This window comes from Perissodus microlepis, chromosome 7 (assembly GCF_051167445.1).
Source record: "Perissodus microlepis isolate ML-2025 ecotype Zambia chromosome 7, ASM5116744v1, whole genome shotgun sequence".
Classification (NCBI taxonomy): domain Eukaryota; kingdom Metazoa; phylum Chordata; class Actinopteri; order Cichliformes; family Cichlidae; genus Perissodus; species Perissodus microlepis.
In genome coordinates, this window is record NC_140467.1 from 22,185,401 (window position 1) to 22,208,807 (window position 23,407).

The 23,407-nt window shown below is 38.7% G+C and overlaps 1 protein-coding gene across 1 annotated transcript in view; it reads right to left on the minus strand.

Moving 5' to 3' along the window:
• Positions 1 to 5,716: 5,716 nt before the first annotated feature.
• LOC146383064 (copine-8-like) overlaps positions 5,717 to 23,407 on the minus strand; it is an 80,478-nt gene continuing 62,787 nt past the window's right edge. The window contains exons 16-20 of the mRNA XM_084934195.1: positions 18,007 to 18,134; positions 14,395 to 14,497; positions 13,244 to 13,301; positions 12,434 to 12,507; positions 5,717 to 11,938 (exon numbers count right to left, since the gene is read on the minus strand). Coding sequence (XP_084790321.1) covers positions 11,726 to 11,938; positions 12,434 to 12,507; positions 13,244 to 13,301; positions 14,395 to 14,497; positions 18,007 to 18,134 — 576 coding nt within the window. The 3' untranslated portion in view covers positions 5,717 to 11,725. The remainder of the gene's footprint in view (positions 11,939 to 12,433; positions 12,508 to 13,243; positions 13,302 to 14,394; positions 14,498 to 18,006; positions 18,135 to 23,407) is intronic.

Below are 23,407 nucleotides of genomic sequence, written 5' to 3' on the forward strand. Positions count from 1 at the left end.
TGAAAATCAGTTTCATAAAAAAACAATTAAACCGATATGAAGAAGAATGTGTTTGTAAAACTAGCGGTAAAGTATGGGAACTATAAGACAGACTGTTTCTGCTATCAAAACAGTTTGTGTTGTTAATCCTGAATGATTCTTGGTCACAACATTTTACTCCACACACATTTGAAAAATCGCATAGTTTGACAATAAATATCCAGTAAAGACGCTTCATTTCTTAAGAAATATGCAGAGGGAGTGAGCTTTATCAAAAGTAGAAGTTATATCTTTAGCTAAACCGTTGTACACAAGAGCTTTAAAAATCTATAGTGTGTGAGGTTGTGTAAGTAAGGGGTGGCTTGCCCTTCTCGCCCACGTGTGACAAACCATCTGTTGGATCATGGATTTGATGCCTCAGCATTGTGAAAGTGGGGAAACATACTCCTGGTTGAGCATAAGATTTCTGCTTACAACTTAGAATCTCAGTTCTAAATGAAATTAAAAATGTTTTTGTAAGTATGGCTAATGTATACTTTGACTTCTAAGGCATTCACACACACACACACACACACACATGCACGCACACAAACAACATAAATACAGAGAAGAAGAGGGTGTAGTTTATTACGCATCATAAAAGCAATCACTAATCTTCCAACTGTATCTTTCTGTTCTGAGTTTAGAGTCCTTGTTTGTTTACTGAGTCGTACTTTGGGAGTCATACTGTTGTGATACTGGGAGAAAGGGGTAAGGTGTGAGAGGCAAAACCATCACACACAAAACTTCAAAAATCTAAAGAGTGTGTGAGACTGCTAGCTGTGTCGTTCAGCAATAAACTTATCTACAGTGTGTTAGTAAAGAGTGACTTGTACTTCTGTCCCATTAAACAATGGTTTAAGAAATTTCACTGCAAACTATAAAAGGAATCTGGGTTTAAATAGAACATAGCAGTGTTGGATTAAGTGTAGGAAACGCTAGTATAAGGTGTCTATGGAACAAATCTCCTTCAACATTGACAATGACCAGAGTGGATGACTACAGGCATTTCTCTCAGTCAACTGATTGTGTTTAGGGAAAAAGCAGCTAAATACACTGAGATTGCTCCACATAGTTAGTGAGCTGTGGGTTTTGTCAAACTTGGAGTGAACAAAAGCAGAAAAACAGTAAAAGATTCGGATATTTGAAATTCTGGTTTATTTCATGAATACAATGAAACATTTTACAGTTTACAGAGCAAAGCACACATGATAAATGGATACACATAACACAGACAGTGAGAAGTAAAAACTCATCGTCTTACCAGATGTTATATTCTGTAAACTTAAAATAAACCCCTGAAATTAGAGTTTAGTGTTTTAAGTCTTCTATTAAAAAACACGAGTCAACACTTCTTTCTCCGGTAGCATTGCTGAAGTGACACTTTAACGATGCTTAAATTCGCAGTCGTTATGATGATAAAACTTGTTCTCTCGTTAGCAGATGTCTGCACTGTCACTTGTCATGAAAATGTCCAGAGCCAGGGTTCAAGCTTCCTCTTCAATTACCACTGATCATTATTAGAGCCCGCAAAAGATTTTTCACATTATCCCCATAAACAACATGCTTTTATAGAAATCATTGTTTCACAAAGATTTAGATTCTTGTTTCACAATGTGCATGAACTTAAAATCTTTAGAGTTTCATACTTATAAAGTATAGAAAAGAATACATTTATTCCAATGTATGAAATACACTTCTTGTAAAACAATAAAAGTTGATTCGAAATGCATAAAAAAAAATAGCTCCAGCCATCACCTTTCTCCTGTACACACACACACACACTCGCAGTGTTTGAAAAGAGCGATACTGGTTGCTTTGGGGGGAAAGGTGACATCGTGTGCAACGTGTTTTAGAAGTAGCCCAATAGCATTTATTTTCTAAAGGACTGAATGTTATTTGTGACCATTTACTGTGTTAAAAACTAGCTGGCTTTGTCTCACTCTTAGTTCAACATTCCGAAATCCCGATTTTTAAATAAAATGATCGCATCAACCCTGGAAAGAAACCCTAGTAGATGCGTAAAAACTAGTTAAATTAAAACTAGTGGTTTGATTAAATGAAACGCTTGTGAACAAGCTGAGATTACCCATTCAGAAGAAATTCCCACTTGTACCGTTTTTAAAATAAAATGCATGTATGCTGCATGAGGAGACATCAGAATTATAAAATTAGTTTGATTAAGACACAATTAGTTTGAAAGAGTTATACTGCCTGCTTATAGCATTTATTTTCTAAAGGACTGGTTTTGGGAACAAGCACCAAGCAGGACAGACGAGATCTGCAAAGAGTGGTGCGCTCAGCCGAACGCATCATTCAATCAGAGCTCCCTGACCTGCTGTCCATCTACACCAAGCGGTGCAAGTCCAAAGCTAGGAAGATTATGATGGACCTCTCCCATCCCAACAATGGACTCTTCTCACTGTTGAGGTCTGGGAAGCGCTTCCGCTCCCTTAAGGCCAAAACAGAGAGAATGAGGAGGAGCTTCTTCCCCCAGGCTATTCGGGCCCTGAACCAGGTGTAGGACTGGACTCTCCCACACACGTCACTATAAGACTGGACTCTCACACACATCACATCACCACACGCACCACCACACATTTCCTATAATCCTATAATTCCTATAATTTATAATCTTTATAATTTTTATAATCTCTTCTGCTATTTGCACATTCTTTACTGTAAATTCCTAAGTTAATTTGTAAATTTTGTAGTGACCTGTAAATTGTAAATATTGTAAAACTTTTTTTCTGTCATTTAATGGTGGGGCATTGTACAGCTACAAGCATTTCACCCCCATGTCATACTGTGTATGGTTGTGTGTGTGTGACAAATAAAATTTGAATTTGAATTTGAATTTGAATTTGACTGAATGTTATTTGTGACCATTTACTGTGTTAAAAACTAGCTGGCTTTGTCTCCCTCTTAGTTCAACATTCCGAAATCCCGATTTTTAAATAAAATGATCGCATCAACCCTGGAAAGAAACCCCAGTAGATGCGTAAAAACTAGTTAAATTAAAACTAGTGGTTTGATTAAATGAAACGCTTGTGAACATGCTGACATTACCCATTCAGAAGAAATTCCCATTTGTGCCGTTTTTAAAATAAAATGCTTGCATCAGTGCAAGCTGAGATATTGTCAGAATCACAAAATTAGTGTGACTAAAACACTATTACCAACACTTTTGACTAGATGTAAATAAAAAGCATCCCCTCTTTGTTATGGTGCACTGTGAACCAAAACAGCTTCCACTCCGCCCGCAAAACAGAATTGCTTTTAAGAACACATATGTCTGCATAACTGAATGTTGAGATACACCTAAGTGATAAAAATAGTTTAATTAAAAAATCCTATGGTTTGATTAAATTAAAACCCAGTTAAAAACACATAAACTCATATAACCCCTCTGACGCCCTGTGTGTTTCCACACATGAACTAGCATGCCCCCGAGCACACCTGAACGCGCATGCGCACACACACGAAACCGGTCAAACCGGTTGTCAAACCGGTTTGGTTGGCCGCCATCTTGGACTAATGCCCCCTTATTACTACTAACATCATTAATCCCTTTCAAAATCCTTTAGATCCAGTGTGAACAGGAAAATTCATGGGAGTCCAAATATAGTCACGTCTTATTGATTTGCTCAGATTGTCTGGTATTACTTTAAAACTGAAATCAATTTCTCTTCTTTGTCCCTCCCCTAGAGATCATTATATACACTATATTGCCAAAAGTACTTCCTAGTCTGCCTTCACACACATGTGAAATTGAGAGGCATCACTTTCTTAATCCATAGGGTTGAATATGACTATAACAGTTGTAACTCTGGGAAGGCTTTCCACAAGGTTTAGGAGAGTATTAATGGAATTTTTTCCCCCATAAATACACTGATTTTACTCATTTTTCCAGAAGCGTTCAGACACTGTTGGATGAGAAGGCCTGGCTCCAAGTCTCCACTCTAATTTCTATTGGGTTGCAGTTTGGACTCTGTGCAGGCCAGTCCAGTTCTTCCACACCAAACGTGCTTGATTTGTGCACTAGTGTGCCGTTGTGTTAGAACAGGAAGGAGCCATCCCCAAACTGTTCCCACAAAGTTGGGAGAATGAAGGTGTCCAAAATGTAGCATTAAAAGTCTTTCACTGGAACTAAGAGGCCAAGCTAAACCCCTGAAAGACACCCCCACATCCCCATAACTCTCACTCCACCAAACACTTTACACTTGACATGATGCAGTCAGACAAGTATCATTCTCCTGGAAACCACCAAAACCAGTTTCATCCATTGGATTGTCAGATGAAGAAGCGTGATTCGTCACTCCAGAAAAGATATCTCCACTGCTCCGGAGTCCAGTGGCAGCATGCTTTATACCACTGCATCCAGCATTTTGCATTGTGCTCATTATGCAGAACATCTGCACACTGTTCTTGAGTTAATCTGAAGACCTCATGAAGTTTGGAACTTATTACAACCCCAGTTTGGTATTATTCTTGTGTGAGGTGACATCAGCTATTTCGGTGAATGCTTTAAAAGGACATTTCATGAACTTAACTTCAGGTTTATTAACATAATTATTTGACTATGTCAACCATTTTCTATGCTTAACCAAACATTTTTCATTCAAGTCCAGGGCTCATTTAAATTACAAGTTTTAGTAAGGATTAGGCTGATACCACACATAGGGTACAAAGTAATCAACTACTGTATTTGTTGCACATAGTTTGTTTCCTGGTGCTTAAGGCTTAATATTATCTTATATTACAAAATAATACCACCCTTATCTTTCACACAGCTGGCTAGTCCGTTATAGTTTTTACTGTAACAAGGATGCAAGGGCTACACTCATTTCTTCTCAATATTCAGGCAAAACGTTGCATTTCTGAGCCACATTTTTTGGACTCCTTGGAAGCATTTCAGCCTGTTACCCTGCTGTAATGCATTCAATTTTAAGATGAACACTTTAAAGGTGTAATGGTGTGAATCTTTTGATTTTATTGGCAACACTGACAAGGACAGGTGTCCAATAACAGAGTGGGTTCAGTAGCTTCAGTGTTGTGTTTTACAGCAGTGTAAGTGGTGTAGGGCTTACTTTTTAGGTACATTATGTAGCATGTTTAGGAAATGTTTGTGAAACAGTTTGTGAAAACGTAGGCATCCCAGGCTCAATCAACATTAATACGAATGCTAGTGCTAATGCTATGCAAATTAACCTTATGGATCTTTAATTTGATCAACGCCGGCTTCCTGAGAACTTTTGAGGAACTCTAAATTGGATTTTCAATCCAATTTTATTTTTTTTCATGCATACAGCCCCACTTCACAACTGTTTGATTGAGTCAATTTATATTGCAAGGTAAAGAGCTTACATTAAAGAGAAAATCTCAGTGATGATCTTCTATTAGCAGCACTTTGTGAAAGTGGTAAAGAACTCCCTAACAAGAAGACACTTCTCCCTGAACCAGCCTGAGCCTATAGCAGCATAAGCAAGCAATGGTTCAGGGTCACCTGATCCTGTACGAATTATTAATGATTAAAAAATCAAAAAGGAAAGTTTTAACATGGGTTACTGGTTTCCCAAACTGGGAAGTGGTTCCACAGGAGAGGCTCCCATAGACCATGTAATGGGGTCTGATTATTCAAAGCTCTGTACATGAGAAGATGGGTTCTGAGCACACAAACACCAAATAAACAAAGAACAAGATTAGATAGGGATATTTATTTAAAGACGTCAGTTGTTACAGAAACAGTCATTTTAATCAGTAAGTTGTTTGTGGCCTCTATGTTTCCTGTTAGAACAGTAAAACCTGTGCTGTCTTGTAACATCAATAAGCTCGAGAACTGGTTTAAAATAATTATATATCAATGGAGAAATCATATTTGATTGGCCTCGTGTGCCACTACAAGCATCATGCAAAATTGTGAATCACCCTTCCGAGGGCTGATGAAATAAAATGGGGCAGATGAACAGTTTCAGTATTATCTCACAGTAAATAAACATGGCTGCATGATGCCACACAGCACTATCCCCAGCCCAATGATTCTGTCCTCTCAGCGAGACAGACCATTTTTTTGTTTTTCGTCTAGTTTTGTTTTTTTCTGTTTGGATCATACACCCTGTTATTCACATCACTTCAACCACTGACTCTGAGTGAACAATGCCGAGACGAGTCTGACAGAGAAGTGGCCGTGCATCAATGTACTGACAGATAAAACTAAAAGAAAGAGAAGAAAAGAAAAGTAATCAGAGAAGAAGACTTGGTCTTCAAAGGAAACATCTGAAGGCATTGCACATTTCCAAGACTAATCAATTGACATTTTTAAGGCAAAAATGTTCTCTTAAATATTCTGAAGTAACGCACAAAGATGTCACAGTACAATTTTTCCTTTAACCTCACAGGTGCATGTCTGATAGAAAAAAAAAGTTGCACACATGCAGTTTTAATCCATGCTATAAAAAACATCAGGATAAAACAGGATATTCATCACAAGCATTCAGTTAAACCACTTTATCAAGATAATTTACAGCAAACAGAGTTCATGTTATTTGTGCAGATCACATGGGCGTTCATGTGGCCTGGCATGCTGACATGCTGCTGCTTTAGCAGAGTGACGTGGATGCGACGATGAGCAGTGGGAGGCAGCGAGGTGTAAGCCTACTTCATTAAAGCTGGTTTGTTTACCAGCAGTGATTTTTTTTTCTGTCCTACACAATAAATGCTTTTGATTGTTACTCCTACACTGACACAGCCTCACAGAATCAGTGATTTCTGAAGTCTTCTTCTTGAGGGCAAACCTATGTATCCCAAAGAAACGATCTACATAATCTCACATGGGATAATGTTAAAATCATTTAGTTGTAGAATGTGATATTTTAGTCTTGAGGACTTATCAGGGTTAATGGAATTTCTTGAGTTTAAGACACTGTTGAATGCTCACCTACGTACGATGCATAAAACATTTTTGTCAGTAAAAACAAAAAAAAGAAAAAAAGAAAAATCAACTAACCACACTCTGTAGTTGGCAGGTTTGACAACTTTAGAGTTTCTTCCCATATTGAAGCAAGGGTGAGACACACCCTTGTCACACCCATTGACTAAGAGTTCATTTTAAATGGTACCTATTATACTTTTACAAAGGTGGAAATAATACGTAAATGTGCAAATAACCCGTATGAGCTCAGCTCTTATCCATAACATAACCAGCTATGCAGCTCTGGCTTTGAAAAGGTTCTGCCCGACTGTTGTTCAGAACTTGTTTTTGTGAGGTGCAGCCAGTTAGTAGAAAAATGTGTTAAAGGCATAGTTAAGTGTGCTAAAAAAAAAGGTTTCTTTCTGACGGAGGATAAACAAGGTTTTTAGCTGTGACTTCGAAGCTGCTTTCACACAAAGAAAAATCCTACTTTAATAGAGTCCAAGATTAAAATATGGACTTACTAAAACAGGTTCCCCTCTAACTGAAACTATACAAACTATATAAACGTTATATATTTATGGCCCTTTTATAAGATTGCGTAATGAAAGAGAGGTCAAGTTACATTTACTTTTCACTAAAATCAGAGGCTGATTGTTAGGGACGAAAAAAAAAAAAGCACTACACCTCCCATAGTTATCACTGTATATTGTGCTGTACGAGACCAGAAAGCTCAATGGGCGCACAGAGTACAAGGGTCAGAGCATAGCAAATGGTAATAACTATAAACAGATATCTACATATGAATATGCTGAATTAACAGGCAAGAGATGAGGCATTTGGTCATTTTTCTCCCATTTGTTTAATTAGTGAAAATGTCAACCATGCTTCCCATGCTAACACTTAGTAGGAACCTGAGCCATTTTTAAATGATCTCTAGCTCTGCCAGTTGGGCATTTCTGAGGATTTCTGCACTGATACTGAAAGAAAATAAATTGGTAAAATTATTCTCTATCATGTGCAGATTTTTAATAAGATCCAGATTTAGATTTTTTAAGAGTTGCCCGTAAATTCTTGAAAAATAAAACATAACACAAGCTGCATTTCAAAACAGAAACAAGAAGAAGGAGGAAGAGAAGGAAACCCTTAATCTTTATACAACCCTCACTGTTATGTAAGTGTCATGCATGTTTCATACACAAATACATGTACTGGATGTACAGTATATACGAGAGAGTGGGCGTGAGATGAAGCTCACATCTTGTCTTGATAAATAAATAAAAAGGCCATGCCTTGTGTTTCAGGAAGAAAGTCACAGAGTGCCGGCAGTTTGCTGCAAGTCAACTCTCCAGAAAATGTACGCACAATATATACAGATTATACTGTATATTTACATGTACTTATAAAAAGACTGTTCCTGCCTGATCTGGTCTTATCTGGTTCAGGCTGACGTTGCTCCAGTCTTGAAACTAGTGCTACACTTTGCAATTCAACGTCCCGACTGTTGTACGGGGTCCCCGCCATCCCGTCACCTCTCCCCTCCACGTGGAGGGACCCTATTCAGTCAAACTGAATAAGCGTTTTATCCTGGGATGAGATGCTACACTTAACAGTATTTCATATTTGGCAGAAAAACGTTGCTACGGAGTGGATTTGATCATTAGCTTTTAAATGTCTTGCACACATTAAACACGCATCACTATCTAACAGTTTGCTTATAAAAAAATACAGGCCTGTCGTTCATAATTTAAATATGAATAACCTACGTATAAACATTGATAAGGCCTGTTAGTCATGATTTAAATATGATTACAGGCCTCGGTATAAAATGTCATACTTAAATGAGCAGAAAGAAGCAGCATTACACATACATTATACTGACCAATACACAAAAAGGCAGAAATTTTGTACAGTGTATAAACGTCTAAGAAACTGAATTTACAAGCAGTTCATAACATATTATATAACAGACATATTCATTAAGCATCACCAGCCAAGAAGTATATCGTTATTTTGAGGTGTGAGTTTAGAAAAAAGTGTTGTAAACCTTCTTTTATATTTATTCCTTGACTAAATATGGCCCTACCACACACACAAACTCTACACTACACATCTCAAAAGTATAAAGAAAAAAAATGCTTTTCTTTGGACATTTACATGGATTAAAAGGGACCTCTGGACAAGGTGGTTGATGCTTGTCTAATAGGACATGGTTTGTGCTTTGCTTTCTTATACCCATTAACGGGAAGGCCGAAACGTATCTGAAAGTGACAGTGCAATAACCTGAAAACTAAGCTCGATTCATATAGGCTTTAGCAGTTCTGTAGCTTACTTCTTTAGAAAGGGAGCAGCTGTGGTTAGCTTGGATTCACAGCAGTTGCAACAGATTGCAACAGTTACCTACTTGTTTGTCCCCCTGTGACCGTGACAACGACAAGTGGAAGAGAATTGCTGAACAGATGGATGGACGGACGGACGGATCTACTATTAGGTAGAACATTTTTTAAAAGTCTGTCAGAATCAAACAATGCAAACAAGTGCAGTTACTATTGAGAGATATATAGAATACTTGCTGTATCTAAGCCATAGGTGTCAAACTCTGGCCCGCGGGCAAAATTTGGCCCACAGCCTAATTACATTTGGCCCGCGAAGCCATACCAAATTACTATTAGAGCTGGCCTACTGGTATTATACAGCTAATATATATATTGTTTAGTATTAAGCTTTGCTTGTTCCATATTCAGTTTTTCAGCAAAACTTGTTTGAGTCCATAAGAAAAGATTCATTCTTAAATCTGGAGGAAGATTTTTTTTTCAATAAATATTAACGTTAGCCCCCAGTTTTAAATTGTGGCCCACTGTGCATTTGAGTTTGACACCCCTGATCTAAGCCAATGGTATAGTTGGATTTTTTAAGTAAATCAGACATTATTATTAATATTATTATTATTGCAATATACAACAGCCAATTGCTTTTTGGGCATTTATTTACCACTAGAGACAAATTCTATATCCTTTTTTCTTTTTTTTTTGATGAAGGTAACCGAAGACTGATGAGAGGTGGAATATATTTTAGTGTGACGTATCAAAGACACTATTTCACAGTCCAGAGGGGTCCAAAATGTATAAACAGGGTAAGGGGGTCACTTTCTTGTAGTGTCAATGTCTTTCTATGCAGCTAAGGTGGCTACAGCTAATATGGAGTCCAGCAAGCCAAAGAAGCAAATTAAATTCCTTCCAATTTTAAGCTAACTTTTATTAGATGCCATGCTGACTGTTCTTGCTAACAATAAGTATAACAAAGAAGCAAATTTATGTAACTTATTAGTAGCCATGCTGAAAAAGAGAGAGTGTTAATTGAAACCACTGCTGTGAATCTAAGCAAAGAGCAGCTGCTGTCACCTTTAAAGCCTTCAGGATGCGAGTATTTGATGATGAAACATGGGTTTTCTGTGGCGTCTGAATTTAAGGAGATATATGAAACTTTTAGTTACAATACTGATGCACAAACATGGACCCAAACACTATTGTTACAGTCATTACTTTGATCCATGCAGACAGTTGTTAAAAGAAAAGCAATCTGCACTTTTACCTGTTTTCAACCACAAAGGTGTGAGCCATCTAATCTGATAGCAACCAAAATGCTATAATTCTCAACGTACAGTTTGGCAAACATTATGTATACGTGGTGAGAAAGGTAAAACTGTGTAACGGACCACAGACTTGCCAAATATCACTTACAACACTTGTTGTTTTTTTTAACAATATTTTTTGGCAATACTGAACAATGTGAGAGGTAGAGAAATGTAAACCAAAAACCAAAACCAGAAATGCTTCTGAAGTACAGTGTTGTTTCATGAAAATAACAAGACTCTGAAATGTAACAACACAGTCAGGTTCGGTAGTGAAATGTGTGTTTTTGACTTCTGGGCTTGGAGAAATCCACGTTTCCATAACCCATTGTGCCAGTAATGTTTTCTGACAAAAAAGTAAGGCTGGTTCAAGTCCCTGTTGCATTTGATTTGACCAGACTCCCAAGGAGCACAGCTTCCTTTCGAGTCAAGGCAGGTGGATGGAGCAGACGATAGGAGCGTGGAACGATTTCCGGTGGGTTTGTTCATGATGGAACATGGCAGTGGTGGTGGGGCAGTGTGTGGTAGGGACAAAGCCCTGAGTGCAGGACAACAGTGCATGCTTTATTTTTCATAAACTGGCACATGCTCTACTTCTATTTAAAAAAGAAAAATGTATATATATATATATATATATATATATATATATATATATATATATATATATATATATATATATATATATATGGCACTGGGGCCTAAACATTTTTGTACAAAGTCAGAATCTCCTGTTTCTGCAGCTGAAAAATAGGACTCTGAAAGGTATTCACATTTATTTGTATAAATTTTGTCCTGGAAAATAAAAGATCCACTCCTCAGTTTTGTAAACATTTATATATCAAGTGACATGACTTAGACAGAGGAAGTGGAAATGGGAACAGCTTGGATTCAGTCTGTCGAGTTTCTTTCCTGTTTACTCTTCCTGGTGCAGCTCGTTGATTTCAGACCACCACCACTGCCCTTCAAAATCCACACCTTTTTGTCCAGTCTTCTAAACAGAAGAAGCACTCAGGGCTGTCTTCATCACCCTTCACGGCCAAATATTCCCAAAAGTGCAACATGCGAGATGCGGGCAAAGTTTGCCATGTGCTTAGGAGCTTCCAGTGAAGAGTGAAGCGTAAAGAGAGGACAGTAGACCCAGCTGGCCAATACTGGGGTGGAAGCCATTAAATTCGGCTTACCCTTCTTGTGAGAAGGGGGTTGATAGCTGGTGGTGGACAGGGAGTGTAAGGAGGTGGCAAGGGACCAGGTTTGATCCCCCGGGTTCTCATGTAGGACAGGAACTGGTCGGGAATTTCAGCCAGCACTTCTTTAGCCAGACGGGCCATGCTGAGGATGTGATTTCCTCGTCGGTCAATGTAGTCTCTGAAAGGAACAAACTGAGAGGGGAAGCGAGAGGAAAGGACACAAGGAAAGGAGAGAACAGGAAATAAGGAAATATAAGTAATGTAAAGAGAAATAAGAGGCAGGGAGTACAGAATAGGAAACATGGACATTGAGAATAAGAGAATAGTAAAGAAAATGACAAAGATGAAAAGTAAAGAAAAGACAAATGAAGACAAAGAGGAGAGGAAACAAAGAAAAGGTGAATATAGGAAATGAGATGTGGACAAAAAACAGAAAATGCTTATGCAAAATTATGAAAAAGAAAGCAAAAGAGAGGAAAACAGAGAGAAGAATATTGCACGTAGAGGAAGAAATAAGGGTCGAGACAGCGGAGAGAAGAAACCAGCAGACTCAGAACAAGAGCACAGTAGAAGGTCAAGCACAATGACCCTTTCCCATTAATCATAAATCCCACATTTCTCTCAACACTTTCTGCTGAGTGAACAGCCTCCCAGCCAGTCAGCCATGTCTTCGGGAGTATTCTGTACCTGAACAATGTCCCTCTCCGCGTATCGTCCTTGGGATGAGATCCTCTCTTCGTCCCCATCCAGCTCAATCATTTCTGAGGAGGGAAGCGCATCAGTAACACCCCGTCAGGAGGCTTGAACAACCACGTCAACGTTGCGGTGAGCAAACATGAAACACGGTTTTTGTGTTTCAACCTGCCAACGTCATTAGCATGCCACAGGCTTACACTTAGAGTGTTGATAGTCTCAAATGGGAAGGAGTACACAGAATTTGCACGGCTGAGCGCGAAGCCACGGGGCCGTGAGTTACACGTAGCTGCGCACATAAGAGGAACGTGTCCGAATATATGTAAGCACAGCCAGCAATGAGCACCACAGGGACATAAAGCGAATGCGCACTCTGACTTCATATGCGTGCTAATCCCATTGACTTTGCAGGCTCATTGCTCCCCGTGAGTGAGCTTGTTTTTCTTTTCTTTTTTTAACAGAGGACTGCTCTGTGAATTGTAAACACCAGGGAGGAAACACAGCAGAGTGATGTGGCCCTTGCGCATTTAAAATAAAGAAGAAGAAGAATGGAAAAAAAGGAGTGCTGCTGGACTGAAAAGCGATAATTTATCAAATCCCCTTTACCTCGGCTTCTGTGAAGGAGGACAGGGAGAATTAAGGGGAGGGTAAGCGGAGGAGTGAAGAAAAGAAAAGCTGCACGAGGAAGGGCTAAACCATGTGGGAGACAAGATAGGAAGCAGAACGAGGGGTGAGGGCAAAAGATTACTGCATGCTTTTAAACACACACGTATTTGCACGCGGACACACATTCAGCCTGCTTACCATCGAATTCCGCTGGTCCAACCCCAACTATTATAATAGACATGGGCAGAGACGAGGCCTGTAAAGGGTGGAAAGTGACAGAATAACCACATCAAAGGCGGCAAAGAAGCAGCGTTCATTCTTTTCACCATTTGCTATCTTAAACCGTGCAGGCTGCCAGTGAAATAGGCCTGCAAATTACCAACTATACATTAACTGTTACAGTCCAAGGAAAGGAAGCTCTATAGAAAAAATTAAATACCATTGTTAAGGCAGACGGGGCCTTACGTCCTTACTCTGCAGCCGGTTTTATAAAGCCCCTTGCCTGGCGAGATCTACGGTTTCTAATTTCATGCATCTACAACCTAAATCTCTCGAAGCTTGACAGCTTAATAATGACTCACATTTACATCTTCCTCTGCCCTGAGCTCCAGCTGAACTCCCGGCCTGCATAGCAATATTGTTTATTAAATCTTAGTTGAGTGGGACAGCAAAGTACAGTTGGATTGATGAAGGATGAATGAAGCTTTTTCAGTGTTTCATAACGCCCAAATTGCTTGAGATATGAAGGGCATGGATCCTCCACGGGCTAGTAAATAATTACTCTCAAATCTCACTTTACAATAACATTACATCACACGGGGGGCAAAGTGGAAAAAGGAGCAGGAGAGCGGATGCGCGTTGAGGCCGTGCAAGCAGCTGAGGCTCCAAATATATGAGCTCGCCCAAAATCGTTACACACATTAACTCTGATCACTCTAATTAGAAAGCAGAGTTATTAGAGCTGAACATAGCAGCGTTGGGGGGGGGGGGGGGTGAGGGACGTGGTGGTGACCAGACTGACCCTCTCTTCCATTACTTCCCTCATTAGTAAAGATGAGAGACAAAGAGAGAGGGAAGAGGCAAAGATAGCAGCTGCACTGCTTTTCACCCTCTCGCTTTCTTATTAGATGTTTGTTCGTTTATTAGGCCTTTATTGGGGTTTTAATCATGCCTTCAGGGTTCCTTGTGAGTTCTACAGTAAATTAACTGAACGATTCTAAGCACACATTTCACGGACTGCTACAGTAGATCACGTTTAGTAACCCACTGTGTGCTTACCAGTTTAAATAAGTTGAAAAACATTTTAAAATATACATAGACCAGAGGTTAAATGTGAAGTGCTACTGTACATTTACTATGGACTCCTTGGTCTGCGCCATGTCTGTGATCACGCCATCAGAGATGATGAGCAGGATGAAGTACTGTGAGCCGTCTGTCACTGCCGAGGCATACCTGGTGCGCAAAGAGATGATGTGTCAGAGGTCAGGCGATCAAAAAATGACTAAAAACTGCCCCAAAAAGCAACTTCTGGGTGGAAAAATGAAGTGAAAGTCAAAGCGCCACAAACTGCAGTTCCTATAATTTCCACATGAGGTCATCTCCAAAAGCTCCTCTGTTAAAGTCACCAAGTTGAAACCATGATGTTTGAATCGTGTCACCCTTTATAACAACTGCATGTAACTGCATTTACTTTTTAGTACCATATGAATCCTAGTAGGCCTGAAAGTTAGGAGCATGGCCACTTTAACAGGTATGCCAACACAGAGTCTAGTTAATACTATCCCAGCCTCACCTCTGTTAATTGTAGCCACTAAACTGGAGTCTCATAAATGGCTTGCTATGTCCTGCTTCAGTTTCGGAGAATAAACCTATACAGTTTATGGACACTGCTTCTTACATAACCAAGCTAACTAGCATAAGCTAATAACATAGCATTTCACCATGGTAAATGGTAAATTGCCTGTATTTGTATAGCTCTTTACTAGTCCCTAAGGACCCCAAAGCGCTTTACACTTCCAGTCATCCACCCATTCACACACACATTCACACACTGGTGATGGCAAGCTACATTGTAGCCACAGCCACCCTGGGGCGCACTGACAGAGGCGAGACTGCCGGCATGGCATCCTAACTGTAACTGCAAGATGAAAAAATGCACTTCCATCATTAACAAACTTTATTTCTTTATTTTTAATGCTGTTGGTATTTCATTAGCATTTTTTTCATCTGAAGCTGATTAAAGTTTTAATATGTACTGCACTTACCAGTTTATGTTTCAGAGGGAACAAGTTTATGGAAGATCCAATTTTATGAGAGCACAATATTAACTTGCTGGAGCAGCCCTTTAAAATCCCCCCGTCTCAAGCCCCACACATTGCCCTCAGCAATCACCTTATTAGATAAAATCTCATATTAGGTTATTATCCCTCAGAGATCAATAAAATTATAATCTTATTTTATGGAAGACAACTGGACCAATTACAGCTGCGTGTAGTTGCCAGGCCCAAAAAATTACGTAAAACGTGAAATAGGCATATTTGAAGGGCATGGCTACACTAATTAGTTTGAGGTTTGGGGTATTTAACACACAAAGCGCACAAAAACTGGTTTTCATTCAAGTATTTCACACCTATTCTCAATGAAAGCCAGACTTTTTTCCAACGTTTTTTGTAATCACAACATTTCTAAATATTGCATTTCAATGAAAAGTATTTATTAAACTTTTATTAACACATTCACAAACAATGATAATATATATTAAAGAATACACATTTATATCTGTATTTAATTACATACTAAGGAGGAGTAATGCTTTATAAATGATTGAGTAAACACTAATGCCTTACTAATGCTTACTAGTATGTGATTATTATAGCGTATAACATGTTACTTGCAGCATTAAAAGTTAATATAGAAACCCAATTAATATACAAAGATAAATACTTTGAAATATAGTTTCATGCAGAACAAGTTTATTACATTGACTTCATAACAGTTAAAAAATACTGTTAAATATGATGGATTCAGCCAATGCCTGCAGAGGTTTTCGTTATATGAACCAAAACTTTTGAAGTGATGTGCCATGGCATTTTGAGACCATATATTAAACAACACTCTTAGGTGAAAACAGTCAAGCAATTAGTGATTTGACGTGACTTGATGCCACTGTTTCTAAGCGCCATCTTCCTGGATTTCAGTCAGATGCTCCACACAAGTGAGCAGTGAACAATGCATCTATTCTCAGGCTGAGTGGGCGGACGACGCTCGCAGAGATGGGATTTGAAAGCCGATGATGAAAGGGGGGGGAAAGTGCTTGTTACAGTCAATCTTGAGGATCATGAGACAAGATCTGGCAATAGGGGATGTCAGGTGGGAGTTGGAAGACACTGAACTAGGAAACAGCACATAACTTTCTATCGGTGATTTTTTGTGTGAATTGAGTAAGTGCAGCTGACAGCTTCTTTCAGTATCTGCTAAAGGTATTACTTGTTTTAAATATTTGAAACCTTTAGAAGAGCATATTTGCTGATCCAGTGAAAAGTCAACTTGGTATGTCTCACGCTGATCTGGTTTCAAACTCTTTAACACTGACGCACTGGAGCATAGGGAATTTTCTATTTATGGCTCTTGGGATGGCCAGAAAGGGATTTATCTATTGTATATCTGTGAAGCGGTAGGAGGTGTGACATTTACTGTTATTCACAGCAGTGGCGCCAGCAATCATAATCCTGTATGCACTGAGCTTATAAATGTTATTTTAAAACTATGTTCAAAGGAACAGTTTAAGAACTTTAAGTCTAATCTTTGGATTCAGTAAATGATTCAACCGATGGCTTTTTGGAAAAAGAAAGGAAACTACTCTATACGATAAAGATTTGGCAGAAAATCTGTTATTTAAATACATTAAAAGATTTATCGGGCGATTAAAATTTGAAAAAAATAAATTAAATTCAAGCTTTTCTGTAAATTTCAATCATTCTGAATACTAATCAAAAACTTTATATGCTCAAATATTTGTCTTTATATGACTTTACAGTAAGAGCGTCAATGTTTTTCTTCATTTTTTGTATCTTTACCAAATTACAGATCCTGATTCATTTTGATGGTGGCAATGACCAATAACATATTCAGGCTTTTATCTTTGATAGTCTGACGCAGATTTCAATGTGCAAAAGAATAGCCGTAAAGAGGGTTGATGAACCATTTTTCAAAAAGATATATCCAGAAAAGTATTAGAACCTAAAATTTTTACAGCACTCATTATATATGTTTTAACAACTGAGTAGCAATAGTAGTAGTGGTATGCCCGTGTTTATTTCAGAATGATGGAATGAGCCGACCATCATGAAATTAGAAGTGATGCTGAGCCTTGTATAGACTTTTGACAACATGGAGACGCAGAATGAACTTCGAAGTTGATTTCAATTATTTTTTATTTTATCATCTGGCTTTTTGATTGTATAATGCAGCAGCTTGGTTTGGTGTTATTACTACATATAGCTGATACTTTCTGTATTGCTGCTAAATAAGGGAATCCTGCTTAATGCCAACTGTTTGTATACTATGAAAACACTGAGTCACACTGCCATTTCTTCAGAGGTGCATCTCAGCTGTTTTCTCTTTTTTCTTCAAATCTCATTAGCTCCTATTCTTGCTCCCCAAGCCAGTCTATCAGTCACTGTGCAGGCTAGAAGCAGACTTCTGCTGAAAGCACTGTGATGACCACTTTGCATGTTCAAACCACCACAGCAGGTATTGATTCCTCTCAGGTGATGGTGCTGTTAGCACATTTATCCCCATCTTTTCCCTCCACTTAAAGCTGTAACTTCACCAAGGCTGATTAATCTTTTAGGAATCTTTCCTGCTGAGCTGCACAATTCTTAGTGACATGGTGCTTAATGACATTTACACGTGTCAGACCACATGTTTCACATCCCTCGGTGTATTTATAATGGACGTACCTGGCCACATGGTTAATAACAGGGGAGAAGTGGGTGGGTCCATAAAGACGTACACTCTTGAGACTCTGGTAATAGGCCTCCATCACACCCTCAATACCAGTGCAGTATGGGTTCTGTGGATTACCATTCTGCACAAAAACACAAAGATGTGAATGAGTTAACAATAAGACATTCAGATATTTCATCTGCACAAAAGGCCCTTGGAAGATTTTAGAGTCACTAATAAAAAAATCAAATATACAGTCTAAGTCATCTTGTCACAGCAAAAAGGAGCCTTAAATTTCTACTTAACATATTTAAGACAGTTGGCAGTGCAGTGGATAGTGCTACTGTGTCACAGCAAGAAGATTTAGGTTTGAACCTGCCTGGGGATTGTCTGCAGGGTTTGCATGTTCTCTTTGTGGGTGCTCTCCAGATGCTCCCGTATCCTCCCACAGTCCAAAGACAGACACGTGAGGTTAATTTGTGATTCTAAATTGTGGATGAACAGGTTTCTCTCTCTCTCTGTGTATTAGCTTTCTTGCCTGACAGCAACCTGAACAGCGTGTCTCGCCTCTATGTCAATGTCAATTTTGTGTTATCCCTGTAACGCAAAGTGTACTGTTTTTGATACAGGAGTCTGTGAGTTTTTGAGACCTCTAAACCATTAGATTTTTTCCCCCTGAAAACCTGAATAAATAAATTGCAAAAAATGCCAAATGTAGCAAAAATGATACCAATTAAAACTCAGCAGGTTCTCTAAATTCTCACTTTCAGACAGTTCTTTCTACACTTAGCTCTCAATGATGTCAAAAAGTAGATTTTCTTAACATGTTAATCAAAGTAACACAACTCTGGCTGTAAGCCCCATCCACCTGATGTTCAGACCTCCTTTGTAAGACAGGAAGTCATTCAGAAAATCATTAAAGAAGGAAGGGATCTTAAGGAACTGCACTAAGGATCAAGAGTAGGAGGATAAAAACAAAAAGAGATGCAATTTAACGGGCGATTTGTAAACCTGCGTTTACAGTAACATCAAATGTTAAATGCCCAAAATTAATTACAGATTATATTGACATATATTTCGTTGATATGTGTTGATATGTTCACAGCACCATAGGCTAAACGTTTACACATCCTGTCACCTTCACTGATTTGATCTCAATGTTTATTCAAAGGCACTCAGTGTCTCGATTGTAGCATGTATCTAACATCAGGCATTAAACTAAATGAAATTATATTGCAAAGTGTTTTGATATTTGAAGACACTTCCTTATTGCTAAAAGGAATAATAAAAACATCACCATGCTGCAGGGAAACAAAATATAAAGTTGTATTAAATTTGATCTCCCTGGACTGGGACAGAGTTATAATTAATTATCATAACGAACATGTTCAGATGCAAAGTGTCAAACAACAGGATTCCCTGTTAGCATATTGAGAGACGTGAAAAGTGGTCACCCCGGGGCCAAAACATCGATAATACTCCAATATTAACACCAAGTGTAAAAGATCTTTTAAGGATGCAGAATCTCAGCTAGACTTATAAATTACATAGTTTAAGGAACGCTTTAATCCTTCTTTTGCATCAGTTCGGTAAATGGTATCCTCAGGCAAGTTGGAGCTGCAGTGTTGGTTATAAAAAGATCAAACATGATGATAATTTGTATTAGACTCTGACATAAGCCCATCCTCTGGCTTCTTCCTCTGTGTCTCCCACATCTGTAATATTAAAATATTAAATCTGTGCCTGGTTGACTGCTTTTGGAGGCCCAAAAGAAAGTCGCAAAAAAGGAAACAATGCATTATTTAAACTACCCATATGTTTTAGGCTTTCAATTATCTGAGTAAGAAACCATCACCACTAACTCTGCTTGGCTACCCATGAGTACGAACAGTGCACATGAGACTCCATTGTTTTGTAAATGGAGCTTGCATAATTAACGTCAGATTCAGTGGTGGCCTTCTCCCACTGTGGCTACACAGCTGTAGCCTTCCTCTTTAAGAGCTGACTCAGTCAGATCCTCAATCGTTAAATTAATGCATATGTGCCTTTAGGGAGTAGCCGATGCTGAGCAGCTGTAATGGCTGTAAATGCCTCTGGAGCAACATCTGGAGGTGAGAGTCGACCAAGAAGAGATTATGTGCGGCTTGAGTAATGGTCAGGATGTCTACAGCCCTAGAGCACTTGACACTGGCAGAGTGGTACAGACAAATGGATGAGTGGAATAAGGAGAGATGAACAGTCAAAAGCACAACTATTTCTACTCAATATGAACAATGTGGGATCTCAACCCTAAGTTTAAAGCTACAGTAGGTAAAATCTTCACTGCTACATGTCAGTAGAATGCCCCGAACCATTTGAGTGCATTACCTTGTTGTCAGCCCACTGTATACCTCAGCTGTCAATGCTGGGTGAGAAGTGTATTTACTCGGGAAAAGGTTGTAAAACTTTGTGGAAGGAGTCAGATACAGATCAATGAGTCTGAGAAGCTCACCTCTGTCCGATTACAGCAAAGCTAAAATGAGTTGCTGAGAACATGCTGAAGTTTTCTGTCAGTAAGATGCTCATATGCTGTGAGAATGTAATCAAACTCTTTATCAGAGGGAAAGTATGATTTTTAGGACACTTGACTATAACATTAGCGAGAGCAATGTTAGCTTACAACCAGCTGTTGTTGTTTAGTCAGCTCTTTTTTAGCTGTTCAGGTCATATGTCTAATCTGCTGACAATATCGTGGAATAAACTTATGCACGCTGTTAGAGCCCTGACTTCAGTTTAGGAGATGAGGCTTGATGTGAGGAGGAAGAGGATACTATATTTTTTAGATACCACTGGCATTTTCTTATTTTTTGCAATTTAATTTCTTTAGTGAGAGGGACTCCTTCTCCAAAGGTAAAACAGAGCTATGATACTTTATATCTTTAGTCTGAAGGTGCAGGCACAAATTGAAATGTCAGCACGCAAACTCCTACAGCCTCTCTTCTCCTCTGCCTTGTTTTGTTTATGGAGCCATTCTATAGCCACGTACATAAAACACAATTAGTCAGAAAGTAGAAGTTCTTCCTGCCGACTGTATTTATACACGGTGGAGGGATATGGCAGCTTCCACAAAGTACAAACCTGCTCCAATCTATTTTAATGAATTAATCATAAGTTTATGAGAAGGTACCAATTTCCTAGACACAATTACACACAAATCGATGTATATTTATCAGAATCCTTTAAAAAATAAATCTCAAAAAATTACTGACTGCACCTTCAGCGACTACAATACAAATGAGAGGGTCTGGGAAAAAAGTGCAAAAGTTACATCCATCAATTCCAGACTTGAACCTTTCCCAGCTGACACTGACAGATCATCAGTCCATCGCAGTGCTAACACAGAGGCAGACACCCAGACATGCACAACTGCAGTCAATAAGGAATCACCACTGAACCTAACTGGAGGAGATTCATGAGGTAATTCATGAACCAAGAACCAACCAAAATGTTCATGCTGTGAACTGACAGTGCTAGTCACTGCACCACAGTTACAGTTCAAAAAAGTCATAACGTTACCAAATTTCATAATGTTGATGGTATAAAACTAAAAATGGTCCTTAGAAGCTAACTGTCACGGTTCTGGGTCATGTTGACCCAGCTTTCTGTTTCTCATGTTTTGGTGTTTTTCTAGATTATGATTTATGTTCTGATTGATCAGTGATACTGTTTTGATTCTGATTATTATTTAGTAGGTTTTGGTCAGTGTCAAGTCTGTCTCTGTCTAGTCCGTGTCTTAGTAAAGTGTGTTTTGTTTCCTGTTTTACTTTGAAGGTTCTTGTTCCTGTCTGATGTCAGTGTTCCAGCTTTGCTCTCCCTGTCTTGTTAGGTCTTATTCCTCCCAGCTGTGTTCCCCTTCTGTTTCTAATTCCTTGATGACTCCCTCAGTGTATTTAAGCCCAGTGTGTCTTTGTGTCAGTGTCACGTTGTTAACGTCTACTCACCCTCACGTTAACTGTGTGTGCCGCCTGCCTGCCTGCTTAGTTTATTTCTGTATTCCCAGTTTAGTTAAGTTTATGTTCCTTTTCTGCCCAGCAATAAAGCTGAGTGTTTTGAGTTTACATCTGCCTCCGAGTCCTGCATTTTGGGTCCTTTCTCCCTGCCTGCCTGCACACAGCCATGACACTAACTAGACATAGTGCAAATTAACTGATTTACTGTCTTTGGTTTAGTGTGGCATATAGCTTCAGTCATTTGTTCTTTTGCATGAACATTTGTCAAAAATAAAATAAAAATGCAGCCTACAATCTGCCCATTTTCAACAGAAAAAAGATTGATACAAAGAAATTAAACTACAGTTAAAATACTTTGTCACTCTTGTATGACTAACAGTGGCCTTATACAAATAATAAAAAAAATAAACTTGGCATGTTATCACACCTAAAGGGGCTTATTTACTGCCAAAAACAAACTCACTTGGCTCTTTTGGCTTCTATCTCCACAGTGCGCAGGCAGTTTGGATGCTGTGTACACGTTTTTGGACAGCAGCATTGACCACCCACCAATATATTTGTTCACTGTAACACCAAGTATGTAAGAAAGTGCCTGTTTGAAAGTGTTTTTAGTTGGATTTTCGAAAAGTTTTCTTTTTTAACTTGCATGCAGTATTACATTATGTTTTAGATGTCGCTTTAGTTTTCTTGTGGTCTCAGTGTGACTGACAGACTCCTCCAGCTGGCACCAAAGATATGAAAAGATTTGCTTTCGCAGCCGTATTCAACAGCAGTTTGAGGACAGGCCAAATCTTTTATTCTGCCAGTTCTAATGATGTTCATCAAATCAGCACTGAATTTCACAAGACCCGTCACAAAGCAAGGCTTTATTTCCTTTGGTCAAAAACATTGTTTGGTTGGAATCTCACATAACACAAGATTTAATTATCAGATGAATTGTGGCTTTGTGAAAGACTGAAAACATCTCCAGCGTATGCCTCACTTCTTGCCCAGTGTCAGATCCAACAGACTACAAAAATGACATAATTTCCAGAGGATGAAACCACGCTCTTTGACGGTTCCTCACCTTGTCAGGTCAAGTTTCTTAGTAACTGATTATCATATAATTCACAGATGGACTGGCACTAATATTAAAGACACTGTTGCTTCCCATGCAATTTAATTTATCCTGTATTTTGATATATTACCAAATAGCAAACATAAAAGTATATTTGTGTTAAGTGCTAATTAAGAAATGTTAGCATACTAGCACGTTACACTGTGAGGACCAAAGCAGATGCTAACATTTAGCATGACACATGTCATTTTGAACAAGCAGACATGTTAACTTTAGCTCAAACTGAGGCCATGTCTATGCACAGCTTTAAAGAGTTGGTAATAGAGGCTTAGATCCTTGCTTCACTTTATTATTTAAAGTTTCATTACT